Source organism: Trachinotus anak, unplaced genomic scaffold (genome assembly GCF_046630095.1).
Source record: "Trachinotus anak isolate AG129_WGS33_773 ecotype Australia unplaced genomic scaffold, CSIRO_AGI_Tana_v1 ptg000031l, whole genome shotgun sequence".
In the NCBI taxonomy this organism is placed as follows: Eukaryota; Metazoa; Chordata; class Actinopteri; order Carangiformes; family Carangidae; genus Trachinotus; species Trachinotus anak.
In genome coordinates, this window is record NW_027273882.1 from 9485135 (window position 1) to 9499135 (window position 14001).

Below are 14001 nucleotides of genomic sequence, written 5' to 3' on the forward strand. Positions count from 1 at the left end.
CATGACAACCGGGTGATTAGCTCACCTGGCTGCAGAGGGTAAATTTTCCTCAACAAAGATAGAGACGCAGTTCAGTTTTCTTTTTCTGCTTCAACATGAAAACTGCTGCTTTCATCATCGGGTAAGTTCAATTTCCCCTACCTGCACAGGTAAAGCAAACATCTCATGCACAGGTAACAAAATATCTGACCCGCAAAGGTAAAACAAACATCTCACCAGAGGCCTGTGCTGCAAAGCAAGTTCAGCATACCCAGGATATCTTTTCATTATCTGTCTTGACTTAACTTGACTTTGACCGTCCTGGACCTGGGCTCTAATCCAGACAGCAGGTTTAACAAACTGAGTCTGACCCTGAACCCTGAGCTTTCTGATCTGAGTCAGTCCACTGAGTTCACCACATCCACAAGGAATACAAAAAGCCACCATCAGTGGACTCAATGAGTCACCATAGTAACAGGTAAAGAAAGAGCAGAGCCTCCATTTTAATCAAGTGGAGCCAGAAAGATTCATGTGTGACGTTAAAACATTTATCTTTAAAAAACAGCAGCAGTGAAACAGTCTGAGCTGAGAAAAGAGTCAATAAGCTACAACTATTTTATTCAGTGTCGTCCACTAGATTATTATTATTATTATTATTATTATTATTATTATTATTATTATTGTAATCAGATTTTTATTTTCTTAATGGATATTGTGCTGGAATCTACTGTTTGTTAGATTAAATGTTTAAATATATTTATTCAGTTGTGACCTGATAAAGCAGATGTTTATAGATATAGATCAAACAGATCAGACAGTAGTTTATACAGTAGATCTGATTGCAGCCTCAGATTCTGATCCAGGATCAGCTTCATGATTTTGTTGATATTCAGTTAAACACATCAAGGTTAAAGCTGAGAGTAAATTTTCTCCTTTACATCTAAAAATCTTTTCAACAGGATCAATGAATAAATGTATCTCCAGTAAATGAAATGTTGTTAAACCAGTGTCAGACTCTATGCAGCTACAGTCAAACACTCATTTTAAACTACATTTAGTCTAGTTTTTAAATGTTATAGTGTTTTCAGCTGCTCTACTGTTGTCCTCACTCAGAAACATCACTTCACCTACAACATATGACAGCTGTGATAAGACGGTTCATCAGTGAGACCAATTGCAACAGATGATTCTTCATCGGTCAGAGTCTGAAGCTTCACACTGATGTTTTATTCGAACTGATGAATGTGTAGTAAACATTTCAGAGCTGATGAATGATCTGACAGAGTCTGAATGTCAGAGTCTCAGTGTTTTAAAGCCAGAAGCTGAGGATGAAGCCTCAATATGTCATATATGAATGTCAGAGTCATGTTAATAAAGACAGATCTCAGGTAACAAACTGATGTTTGATTTGAACTTCATTTACAACAAGATCCAAACGTGACATTCAACAAGTTGATATCTGTGGTGTTAAGGTGATAACATGATCACATGACCAGAATAAAAAAGAAACACTAGACATAATATCCAATTAAAATTAAAGTCAGACTGAGGATCAGAGCCTGAATTATTTTGAAGTTTCTTCCTGACATAGTTGATGTGTGATGAGGTCATTGAGACTGAAATGTACATTTTTAATGACGTATTGATCAGTGTGTGGATCATGGATCTGATCAAAGACGTCAGAGGTTTAGTTTTTATTTCCAGTTCTGCTCACAGTCTCCTCATGTTATTCTGAGCTGCAGTGATGAAGAGGAGAGTCACAGCTTCATCACTGTCAGGATCCTGTGGATGAAAGAATCTGTGTCCAGTTCAGATGAAGCTCTAATAGTTCTGATGGAGTTATTCAGTGATAAACTCTCCTCTGTTTGTTAGAAGCTCTGTTTTAAAACCAGAGTGGACACATGGAGAGACTCCAACAGCAGAACATCCACTGATCCATACAAACATCTGCTGATCTTTATTATTAGACGTTATTCTGAACTCTTTTGTTTCTGTCAGGATCCTGTAGACATGATGACTCAGTGTTTTCCAGGTATCTGGTCAGTAGTTTGATCTGATCCTCTGTAGTTAACCTTATCTGGAGCAGGTTAGGAGTTCAGCATCAGTTACCATGGTGATTTACCACAGTAACAAGTGAGCCACCTTCATAGGACTGAAAACCAGAGTTAAACCTGAAGTTACCTGGATGACCTTAGATCCTGCTTCGTAGTGCAGGCCTCTGGACAGGTCACAAAACATCTTACCTGAACAAGTAAAGCGAACATTTCACCTGGACAAATAAAACTGCTTTCCCCCCCCCCCCAGACTTGTCTTTATCTGCTGCAAATTCACAGAAAAAACAGCTGCAAGTCAACTGAAAGGTAAACTGGTTTCTTAAGTCTCTGTCTGTAGTTTTCAGTGTTGACCTGAAGGTTTTTAACACAGAAATCTGTTACCTGATTCTATGTTCGACCACAGAAACTGAAATCTGATTCTGTTGTTACTGTGACCCGCTGAATGGTCCTCTGTCTCGTTATTTAGACTAATTACTTGTAGCAGACACAGTTTAGACTTTGTGTCTTGTCAGGAATCGTGGAGGCTGATGTTCAGTTGGAGTGTCGGGACCGTTACCTGTGGATCCAGGTGGCCTCAGCACAGACACCTCACTTTGAGGCTGTAGGTCAGTTCTTCATGTTCACTCAATACAAACTGACTTTCATTACGATGGTCAAACTTCAGTCTGTCTCTCCTCTCAACCCCCTTGGCCGAGGCAGACGCCCCCTGTTAGAGGTTTCTTCCTGTTAGGGGGAGTGTTTCTTCTCCACTGTCATCAGGTGATGCTAATGGTGCAGCATTTGGTTTCTCTCTAATAATATTGTCAAGTCTGGACCTGAGATCATGTATGTTATGGTTTGGCATTGTCCAGATAACACTGCATTGTCTGTAAAATCCTGATGTAGATGGAAATGGCGTTCACTTCATTAGCGAGCAGCTTGCCTCGCGCTGTGGTTACACCATCAGCACTTTCAGGATGGATGGCTTCACCACCTTCAGAGCTTCATACTACTCATGCTTCACCCACAACCAGGTAACTTCAGATGACACACAACCAGGTAGCTCTCAGATATCAAGAGGGACTGCAGCTGCTCTGAGGTTTTGTGTTTTTTCCAGAATGATGAGGTGTTCACCTTCAGATTTAATATTGTTGTGAGCGGTGGTGGTGGTGGGCGGATCAGCCGACCTGTCTCCTCAGTCTGTCAAGGTCCGATCTGGACTCACAGAGAGATGATCTGTGAGGAGGACTACATGGAGGTCAGAACACCTACCAGCACTGGGAGGTTGTGTTAACTCTGTTAAACCTGACTGACCTGTCAGAATAAATGGGGTATCATGGTGTTGACCAGGTAAATGTGAACAGAGAGTCTTCATGTGGAGGTCAGCAGGGACAGAGTGGACAGGTGTGGCAGGCAGCCTTTTCTCAGGTAAGATCACATCAACACATATCGAAGTAAACATCAATGATCTTTGACGACAGGAGCACTTAGGTATTTTAAAGCTCAATGTGACGATTTCACAGTAAAGTAATATTGTTATATCTGTGCCCCCCAGATGAGTCGGTAAAATCACTTTTTAAAATTTGTATCTTTTTATAATGGACCAAACTTCCAAAATGAAACCCAGACTGGAACCTGAGTGCTTGGTATCTAAAGTTTTGACGGTGTCTTTGGTTGGTGGTGGTTCAGGCTCAGAGGACAGCAGGTTCAATCTGGCAGCTGATATTCCTGCAGAGTGACGGACAGGTTTCCTCCTTGTCCATCAGTGAGGCCCAGACACAGGGCTACAGCCTGACCACCACCGCCCAGAGGGTGGTGCTTCGATCTCAGTATAAACAGCCGTACGCCAAGGTCATAATGGTGGGTAACCATTTTAGGAGACACCAGTCACCAATCAAAATCTAGTGGTTTTGTTGCTGTGTTATGAAGCGTAATATTTTTAATGATTTGTTGAAGTCTGTTTTTAGAACCCTCCCTGGTGGTGTGTTCAGTGACATACCAACATATTAGAAAATGTATTTTAACTTTTGTTAAAAGAAAGTAAGATAGAAAGTTTTCTTTCTACCCACCCTACTGACTTTCAGACTTTGGTGATTTGCATTGTGACAGATTTATTGTCGTCATGTCAAATCTGTAAGACTGTGCTATGAAATGGGACCTTGACTATCTCTATGGCGATGAATTCAAGTGTTTTACTATATAATCTCTTTCAAAGTGTGGTTCTAAATAGTACTCAAATTTAGGACCTTCATATTGTAGGTGGATAGCACCAACCTCTCTCTAACTCATTATACATTATAACAGACAAGTCCAAAATACTATATTCTGTTCATGTGGCAATATACTGGACATTAAAAAGAGTCTGCACTGTCCCAAGACAAGCTCTATGAAGTCCAAAGAGTCTACTTGAGGCCCTTTTGTGGATTGATTTACAGATTTTAACAGTTCTTGGCGCTTTGAGAATTTCCAGTCACTTTAGTCCACGATTGTGGGTAAGACAAGACATTTGGATTCATTCTCAAGTTTTGTCACACCATGATTGGTCCAGGACTCTTGAAACACTAGAATTTCAGGAGACTAAACGGTTTTGAGATCATGTGACTTGTGGTGGTGGTGTTGTTTTTAGTAAAATATAACAATTTATTGCACCTTATTTACAGCTGAGCAGTTGCTAATGAGCCAATTTGTTGCTGCTAATATAAGAATGCTCACTCCTACCCTTGAGTGCGAGCATTTCCCTATATTTATGTCATATGTGTGGACAAGATGATAAAGGCTGAACTCAGGTAGTCCTTTTTTAAAAATAAATCTTCACATTTGTCATCAGGTGGATGGTGTCCCTGTGGAGGTCATCCAGGTTTCCCTGTTCTTTAAGAGAAAGCTGATGGTGGTGATGATCGACATGTCCATGGCCTGCACAGTCAGTAGGTTCTCCTCCACAGGTATAGGAAAAGGGTTTCTGTCTGAACAGTAAACAGTGCTGACAATATTTCTTGATCCTTCTTGAGATTCTGGTTCCTTTGATGGTGCCTGGCTGCTCTGGGATGTCCCCTGGGTCATGACCCCTCTGGTCAAAGAGGCTGCAAGGTTTGAAAGTCAGACCCTCGGCATAGGGGTGGAGGGTGTACTGCTGGACGAACCCACGACCACCAGCAGAGGATTCAGTCTGGTCCAACAAGGAAGACTAGTACAGATCAGAGTTCCTTTTGGGGCAGAGGGCGGCTACCGGAAGGTACAGTCATTCCCAACCCAACTTCAGACAGGGAGAAGGTTTGGCCAAACGCATTGTTTTATTCCAAGCAACAAATATGTGCAAAATGAGGACTGAAGTTATCGTAAAATCAAATGCCATCAAGAAGCAGACATTTGTTGATGAACAGCAGGTTCTGCATCCAGCTGTCAGTTTCTTCTCTACAGAGTTTGGTGGTGAACAACATGTACAAAGAGTTGTATGTGATCTTCCTGCTGTATGAACACGTCTTCTCCCTGCTGTATGAAGATGGCAGCAGCATCAACACCAGACATCGAACGCTCAGAGTGCTCAACACGCCGATGCTCTGCCGTCCACCCTTCAGTCACGACCGTAAGTCTCCCAGTTTGCAGAACAGTGAGGGCCTTAGGCTGCTTCAAATGAGCACATCATACTAAACCCATCTGCATCTATCTATCTATCAGGTAATTAATTTCTCTGATTTGTTTCCTTCTGTAGAGACACTCAGTGATGACCAGGTGTTCACCATCTACTTGGGAAACATTCCCACTGATGTCATTTTAGAGGAAGTGTGGATCAACAGGAAGCAGCTGATGATGGCAGAGAGTGTTGAACGTGGCATCAGCATCAATCCTGTTGTTCATGTTAATGGAAGCCGAGCCTATGAGCTCCAGCTGCCCTTCCAAGACACTATTGTCCACTGGATGGTGAGGACTCCACACAGAACCTGTTGTTGTTGTTGTTGGTGGTGGTGGTGGCGGTGTATTTCTTGTATTTGTCCTTGTTATTAGGGGTGAATACAAGAAATGCTGTTCTCATGTTACAGTGATTCACTTGGATGATAATACATTTTGTCACCACAGCCCTCTCACAAAACTTGGAAAGAGAAGTTTCAGAATATCACTCTTATTTGAAGTGCATTCTGTTGTGACCTTGGACACCTGTGTTCTCCAACAGTACCTGGGTGGAGGGGTAGTGGAGTACTCCGTAAATATAAACTTCACTTTAACCATCATGCCCCAGAGAGACCCCTACTACCACCACACGTTCATCAAAGCACAAGTATTCAATGCATGTAAGTATATTCTTTGCTGCGTAGTTTCACTTTTCACAGTAACCACATGTAGGACTACAACGTGTAAAACCAGTAATATGACCTAGTTTTAAATGTAGACTTTCTTGAAGTCCCTCCAGAGATCACAGCTCAGTGTTCAGATGGAGCAATCACCTTCAACCTGGTCCGACCACCTCGAGCCAAGAGTCTCTGGGAGTTGGGTGTTGACCATGAGCCTCTAACATCTCAGCTGGCAACCCAGAGAGGGTACCGCCTTCACCATGACACCCACAAAACCACCGTAGAAGTCCCTGTGTTCTCCATTGGATACACCTACGAAGTAAGAGTCCACAAAGCATGATGGCCCACTACAGCCAGGTAGTCCTGAAATCATCACTGCCTGAATTTGTTAGTGTCAAAAATGTCGGGGAGAAAGTTTTTGATTTAGAGGTGCAAGGGGATACTGCACCAAAACCAGGGAGTCCAACTTTGACTTGATTTAGTCAATGGCGGAAACCTGCAAACTTCAAGTGTCAGACTTTTTATTCCAGCCCAATCTTCATCTAGATGAAATTAAGTCTGTGGCTCTGAGTTGGTGTGTAGGTGGTATTTTAATTTACATTACATTTACTCATTTGGCAGACACTTTTATCCAAAATGACTTACAAGTGAAGGACATCAGTAAAGCTTCAGTGTAGTGGGAAACCTTGGTGTAAGTGTTAAGTACTTCATCTAATGAGTGCAGGAAGATTGTCTAAGGAAGCGCACCAAAAGTGCATAGTAAGTGCTAGTTAGACATTAACGTTAAAGTTTTAGGAAAGGAGGTGCTCTTGGAAGAGATGCGTTTTCAAGAGATTATTGAAAATAGAGAGGGACATTCTGAATTATTCTGATAGAACTTGGTAGCTCATTCCACCATCATGGAACCACAGATGAGAACAGTTGAGACCGGGATTGCCTTGTGTGCCGGGATGGCAATGCTAGACATCATTCCCTGGAGGAACGCAGTGGCCAAGAAGGAATATAAAGCTGTATGATTTAGTCCAAGTAGATGGGTGGAGACCCAGAAGTCACTCTGAAGCATTAGTGACTTGAATTTGATTTGGGTGGCCATGGGTAGCCAGTCTAGGTCAAAGAGTAGCAGAGTGACATGTGCCCTTTTGAGCTGACTGAACACCAGATGGGCTGCCGCGTTCTGGACCATCTGTAAGGGTTTCACTGAGCACAGAGGAAGGCCTACCAGAGACACATTGCAGTAGTCAAGGTGAGAGATAACCATGGACTGGACCGAGAGCTGGGTGGCATACTGAGTCAGGTAGGGCCTGATTTTCTTGACGTTGTATAGAGCAAAGCGGCACGACTGAGAAACGGATGCAACACGGTCAGAGAAGGATAACTGGCCATCAAAAATGACACCCAGGTTTCTTGCAACCTTAGAAGTGATGAAGAGCCGATAGGAGTACAGTCTTTGAGATTTCACATTGAATGAGCGCCCAGTTAGATAGGATTCAAACCAAGAAAGGGCTTTGCCCAGGATGCACATGTTGGAGAGTACAGGTAGCTTGATGCCATGAATCGAAGGCTACTGCGAGGTCCAGCAAGATTAGAACTGAGGACTGACCTGCAGCTGTGGCTGCCCTTTGGAATTTGGTCACAGACAACAAGGCTGTTTTAGTGGAGTGGCCTCTCTTAAAACCCAAATGGTTTGGATCAAGGACGGCGTTCTGTGGTAAGAATTCAGAGACCTGCTTAAAAATCGCCCTTTCTATGAAGTTGGATAGGAATGGAAGTAGTGAGACAGGTCGATAGTTCTCCACATGAACAGGGTCAAGTGAGGGTTTTTTTGAGCAGAGCCAGTTTGAAAGATTTTGGGAAAGACTGCGTGTGGTGGCACAATGGAGGGAGATATGGCTTGGAGGAGGTTTGTGGGAATGGGATCCAGCAACCAGTGGCTACTGGTCACATGTTTTGACACCTCAATCTCAGTGAGGGCTGAATGAGAAGAAAGTTGTGTCTCTCGTCTGAGGAGACCTGGGTGGACAAGTGGTAGGACTAGGATGTTAATTTCCTCACAAATAGATTGGTGTCAGTTTGGCAACTATGGTAATGCATAGGTATGCTCCTTTTCTCATTTTGGACATTTAATGGACTAAACATTTATCAGATTCTCAAAGTAAACTAATCAACAATGAAAATATTTGAGCCATGTTTGAATGTACAGCCAATACTAACATACTTATTTTTTTTCTAGGGGATCAACCTGTCAAATTTTTATGGAACATTTAAGCTTCTTCTGAGAGACTCCAAAACTCTGGAGGTCCAGACCTCCACCTCCAAACGCTGCCTCTTCAAAACAGAGGACATGATAGGTAACCTGCACTCCCCCTCTACACTGAACCTAAAATAAATTTGTATAATCCTCACTCATCCCAAAAGGCCTCAAATGGTCTTTATCAGCCCTGAAGCTCAGAATGTCAGGTCAAGTCAAGAGCTCAGCATGTTTGTGTTGTGGTTAAATAAAAATGGTTGTTGAGAAAGTCTAAAAGAATGTTGAGACCAAGTTTTATAAAAACTTTCAAAAGGTTGAAGCCACAGTTATCTACTCCCTCTGGACCTAACTGGTCCAGACCCTGAGCCAGACATATCTGTATCATTGTCCCTTATTAATCCAGTTCCTGGCTTGGCTCCAACTTTAACAATGACCATGTGTGGTTTCAGTCTGTTCTGCAGATGGGATGATAACGGTGGTAACGACTCCAACAGCAACCTGGCCCACAGTGCATCCTGAAAGAACCAGTCTGCTGGACCCCACCTGTGGACCCAAACAGGCTGATGGATCCAGAGTCCTGTTTGAGTTCAAGGTGAATTCCTGTGGGACAAGAGCCATGGTACGACTCAAAAATGCTGGGGGCAGGGGGATGTCACCAGGAGCACAGCTGAAACAAGTAGTCAATTAACTGGAAATAATTTGGATTATAAATTTTTAGCAAAAATACTAAATTTCACTGGTCCCACCTTCTGTGATGTTTGTTTGTAGTTTTCTCAGCTCTCTGAATCCCTTGTAGAATTGTTTTCTTTTTTTTTTTTTTTTAAACTGATCTAAAATTAGTAATGTTTTTTTATTGGTGTCGTGAATGGGCCACAACTAATATCATTTCTATTTGATTAAGCAGAGGAGCAGGTTAACAAGATTTGGTTCTGTTTAGATATGGCATGTCCAGATGTGAAATGTAAAGGCGTTGTAAGGTTTTCTAAATGAAGAGGGTTTGACAGGTTGGGGAGTCATACGTCGTTTATGAGAATGAGATCCTCCATGACAGACAGCTGATCGCAGATGGACCAAACTTCATAACCAGGGAATCTCAATTCAAGTAAGGAAACCATCCCCAAACCATCCACACATCTGGATGATCACTTTATAACCTGGTAGTCCCAGACCATCTGCTTGAACTGCAACCAGTAGCTAATACAAAACCAATATTCCAGACTGTTTAAGAAATGTGTCTGATTCTTTTACAGGTTGACTGTTAGGTGCTTCTATCCTTTAAGTGGAGTCAACAGACTTTCTGTGGACAGGATCCTCAAATCAGAGACTCCTGGATTTGGTTCAATCAAAATCTTTGAGAGCTTTAAAGGTCATGGTCTAAATAATTGATAATCTGCATGGTGTGGTTTCAATGGCAGAATTTTAAAATCTTTTTATTTTCCTGCAGATTCAGCAAATAAAGTCCCTGATCATGACTGTTCACATCACATTTCTGGAAATACCATCAATACCCCAACTAACCAGGTCCACCAAATCCCTGTAGCAGGTGGAGTCTTGTCTCACCCTAGCATCAGGCCCAGGCCCAAACCAGGACCCAGCAGCTTCATTACAGTACCAGGAGGACACAACAAGCTGGTCTCTTCCTCCCAAGACCTCCAGACTTTTCTGAATCTATCTGCTGAACCTCTAACTGCTGGTACCCACGGAGTCCCTCAGCAGGTTTCATCTCTTTTTGGCCATCACATGTCCCAGACAGGGGACGAAAATTTATTCCAGCCTTTCTCCAGCTTTCCTGTCAGACATGACCAATTACCAGACAGCAGCATCCAGCTGTCAGACCTCAACACAACAAGCTTCGACTTTGTAGAAGGGAGAAGTGAACGTTCAGGATCAAGAGATGACCTCCTTGCCTTGGTCTTGGATTCTTTTAGCAGGACTCCTGATCCTCTAGTTGCTGAACAACTGGAAAATAGTTGGGGAAGCTCTGGTCAAACTGTGACACTTCATAGTCTGAACAGTTTAAATGACCACAGTTTAACTGCCCAACACTCTGGCTTGATATGGAACCAGTCAACTCTTGGCCAAAATGGAATTGTTACACTAAATGAAGACATGCAGAGTCTTCAAGTTGATCTTACTCTTGGCATACAAGAGCTGAACAAGCAACATGAGCCCAAGCAGCCTTTGAGCTCTCAGGGGCCTGTCTACCAGCCTCAAAGTCTGTATGATCCTTCTCAAGACTCCCAGCTTCACCCAGACCTTCAACCACCATCTCAGTATAGCCCAGGCCCCATCAGCATAATCAGCAGCAAACTACACCTCACAAACAGGGACAAGAAATATGTTCCTGTTGATACAAAACACAAAAATACTGACTTGTCTGAAGAAACTCAAGAGTCTGTCAGCAATGAACCAACTGCTGCAACCAGCCGAGTCGATCAAAACCTTAAAAGAACTGAGTCCATGGAAAGGAGGAACATTGAGACGGTTCAGTCTGGAGTACAGAACATCAGAGTTAAACCTCTGAGCAAATTTGTGCCTAATGTACATCATCTGAACCTGAAACCTGTTGTCAAACAAGTAAACTCAGAAATCTCTAATCCCTCCCAGTATGGCACTGGTGTAACAGCTGTCAGCAATGGTGGGAACCACTGGACCTCCAAACGGCTTAAAGACCGTAGACATTCATTCCAGCAGGAACATCAACAGGAACAGGTCCATCAAGCCCAAAACTGGCAGGGACAACAGGAAAAGTGGCTTCATCAAGGACACCAGCAGAAACTGATCCAGTCAGTGGCTGAGATGGGAAACAGTGGGGGATGGGAATCTACTTCAGCCCTGAGAAATGTCCCTAAACCAACAGGTGAGGACAAGAATCACAAGATGATTGATCAGATATCGTATTGATCCTTTCCATAGTCTAAATTTTTTTATTTTCTTTTATTCAACCCCACCATCAGGCATATCTCACATCAGACTCAGACCTGGTTCTAGATTCTCTGGAAGAGAATCTGATGACCAGTCCAGAATGCAGAAACTCCAGAACCCAGACTCTGTTGCCAGAAGAGGACCTAGCTGGATGTCTGATCTCAGCCTCACACTGCAAAACACTTCAAAGACTCCTGTCAACATCAGAAAATATAAACTGACTGATCCCAAAACACTGAATCATGAGGGCCTTAGTCTGACTGCAGGGGGAGCTGGGTTTACTGGTTCTCACACAAGTCCTTATGGATTTGGTGATCCAAGTTCAGACCTGAAGATCCACAGCAGTTCAAACTGTGGCATGCAGTATGGATCCAGTGTTCACCAAGGCATTGTGAGAGGTACCAACACCTTCTACACTCAGATTTCTGTTCATGATAATGAATGAACTTCAGTTGGGTCAGAAACAGAGGGACCAAACAGACTGTTCAGACAAATCTTAGACATTTACACTGGGCCCCAGTGAACAAACACAGATGTAAAAGGAATCGCAAAACAAAATGTTGTCATAAGATCTCAGATCTGTTAAGTTTAAAGAAAAAGGGGATAATAAAAGGTCCAAAACCCTGAACAGTTAAACCCGAAGAAATCATCAATAGTCCAGACTGATGAATAGACTGAAAACCAGATAAAATGCTCTTATTTCTGAGAGTGTAACTCTTGTTTTTTCCTTTCAGGTAAACGGATCAGCTGATGAAGACCAGAAACAAACAGCTCCTATCTGCACAGTTAGATTTAATAAAGGTTTGGTTTGTTCACATTCAGCTGTTTGATGCTCTGTTAGAACCATCATTGTGGTCCCCTAAATATAAAGTCAAGTCCTCTTACTATTATTTTCTTGGAATAAATTAAGATGAATAATATTAAGAAATATAAGATGCATCCATAAGATGTGCTCTACATCCAAATGGATCATATTAAATAAAACTTAAAATGACCAAATTTTGTATAGAGTTTGGTTGGAGCTTCCTGTGTATCTTGCTCTAAAAACTAAACTGTCAACTGCAGTGCCTCAAAGGGACCTGACATGTTCCTTAAAATCACTGGTGGTCATGTGCTATGCCAGACTCCAGTCATATGTACCATATACACCATGTTCCCATAGACTACTGGTGATATACACCACACATTCAGCTGACAGTCAGCTGAGAAAATGTTTGTGTCTCACCATCAGCAGAGACAAACTGTCCCACAGCAGATGAAACTCCTCCACTTCCCTCCACAAACTGAACCTCAGAAACAATGATGTTGTCCTCCAGAACCGAACCACATCCAGTACACACTGCGCTTCCCCGGGCCTGATCCACATCAATATCCACCCCCCCACAGGTCCGGCACACCCTGGAGCTCATGGTGAAGGGGGTTAATAAAACCTGCAGGGAAGGGGGTCACACATGGGAGGAGGTTACAGACTGGAGATGACAGAAGAAAGTTATCCAGTTCAACTGTATTTTACCTGAAGGATCATTAGAGACCGAAGCTCATCACAAACATCCTGAACTGATTCTGACTGAACTCTGAACTCTAATGTCATTAACTTTGTATTTTCTCTCTCCTGTAGTTTGCGATTCTCCTCACTCTGCAGGTCTCTCTGACTGGGATACTGCTACATTATTATTAATATTGTTGTTATCAATTGGTGCTGTTATTGCTAATAACATCATTACAACTGTAAGTATCACTATCATTATTATCATTATAACCACTCTGAACACAACAGTACATACAGAAGTTCCTGTTATTACAGCTGGATGTTGGCTGATGACGGGACGTGGACTAACCCTCTGTGCATCAGAGTGGTGAGACCTAAAAATGTTGAATTACTTTGAAAACTGTTTTCTGACATTTTATATTGTTATAAATCAAACTACTAATCAAGAAAATTATCAGTTCAGTTGAGGATGTTTGTGATGAGCTTCGGTCTCTGATGATCAGACGAATAGATGATGAAAATAATCTACGGATTATTCGATAATGAAAACAATAACCGTCAGGTTCAGATTCAAGCACAGTAAAACTTTATAAACAGGTCAACATGTTAAGTACTGTCGGATAAAGCTGATACAAGTAACTACATCAACGTTAACAACCAGTTAGTCTGACGGACTCACCGATAGAAGAAAACAATAGAATCCGCTTTGGCGGTTAGAGACAAGGAGCAGCCGTTTGTGTCGTCAGCTTTAACTTCCTGTTGGAATCCATTTATTCCTCCGTCATACTGAACTTTAGAGACACGTTACCAGCTTGTTAGAACTTCCTATCATGAAAATACTGATTGATCACTGCACGGTTTCTGATCAAATACACCCATGTTTCTGATCAGTTTGTTTTCTTCCTGTGGCGCCGTGCAGTGACGTCACGAGGCCCGGAGCTCGTTGATCGATGAGAAAATCAAGTTTTCAGTGTATGACGTCAAAACAAGTGCGTTGTACGTCCAGTGCTGGGTGTGAGGTGTGTGATGTAACGGATGGAT

At 42.4% G+C, this 14001-nt stretch overlaps 2 protein-coding genes across 5 annotated transcripts in view; one reads left to right on the forward strand and one right to left on the reverse strand.

Moving 5' to 3' along the window:
* Window positions 1–13875, reverse strand: part of LOC139612241 (transcription factor IIIB 90 kDa subunit-like) — a 33103-nt gene extending 19228 nt beyond the window's left edge. Inside the window, exons 1-2 of the mRNA XM_071467606.1 lie at window positions 13640–13875; window positions 12697–12901 (exon numbers count right to left, since the gene is read on the reverse strand). Coding sequence (XP_071323707.1) covers window positions 12697–12880 — 184 coding nt within the window. The 5' untranslated portion in view covers window positions 12881–12901; window positions 13640–13875. The remainder of the gene's footprint in view (window positions 1–12696; window positions 12902–13639) is intronic.
* Window positions 30–12278, forward strand: LOC139612238 (uncharacterized). 4 transcript variants are annotated; one of them, XM_071467595.1, is made up of 20 exons: window positions 30–121; window positions 2284–2339; window positions 2546–2638; window positions 2919–3046; window positions 3130–3270; window positions 3363–3440; window positions 3702–3872; window positions 4840–4936; window positions 5021–5244; window positions 5430–5595; window positions 5722–5930; window positions 6181–6298; window positions 6409–6617; window positions 8529–8646; window positions 8996–9165; window positions 9551–9648; window positions 9797–9912; window positions 9991–11406; window positions 11504–11869; window positions 12206–12278. In XM_071467595.1, exons 1-20 carry the CDS (start codon window positions 96–98, stop codon window positions 12220–12222), a joined length of 4017 nt encoding a protein of 1338 aa, XP_071323696.1. In that variant the 5' UTR covers window positions 30–95; the 3' UTR covers window positions 12223–12278. The 4 variants fall into 4 exon arrangements, with proteins under 4 accessions (XP_071323696.1, XP_071323697.1, XP_071323698.1 ...); XM_071467596.1 differs by having other exon boundaries at window positions 8996–9138; XM_071467597.1 differs by lacking the exon at window positions 3702–3872.
* Window positions 13876–14001: the final 126 nt, after the last annotated feature.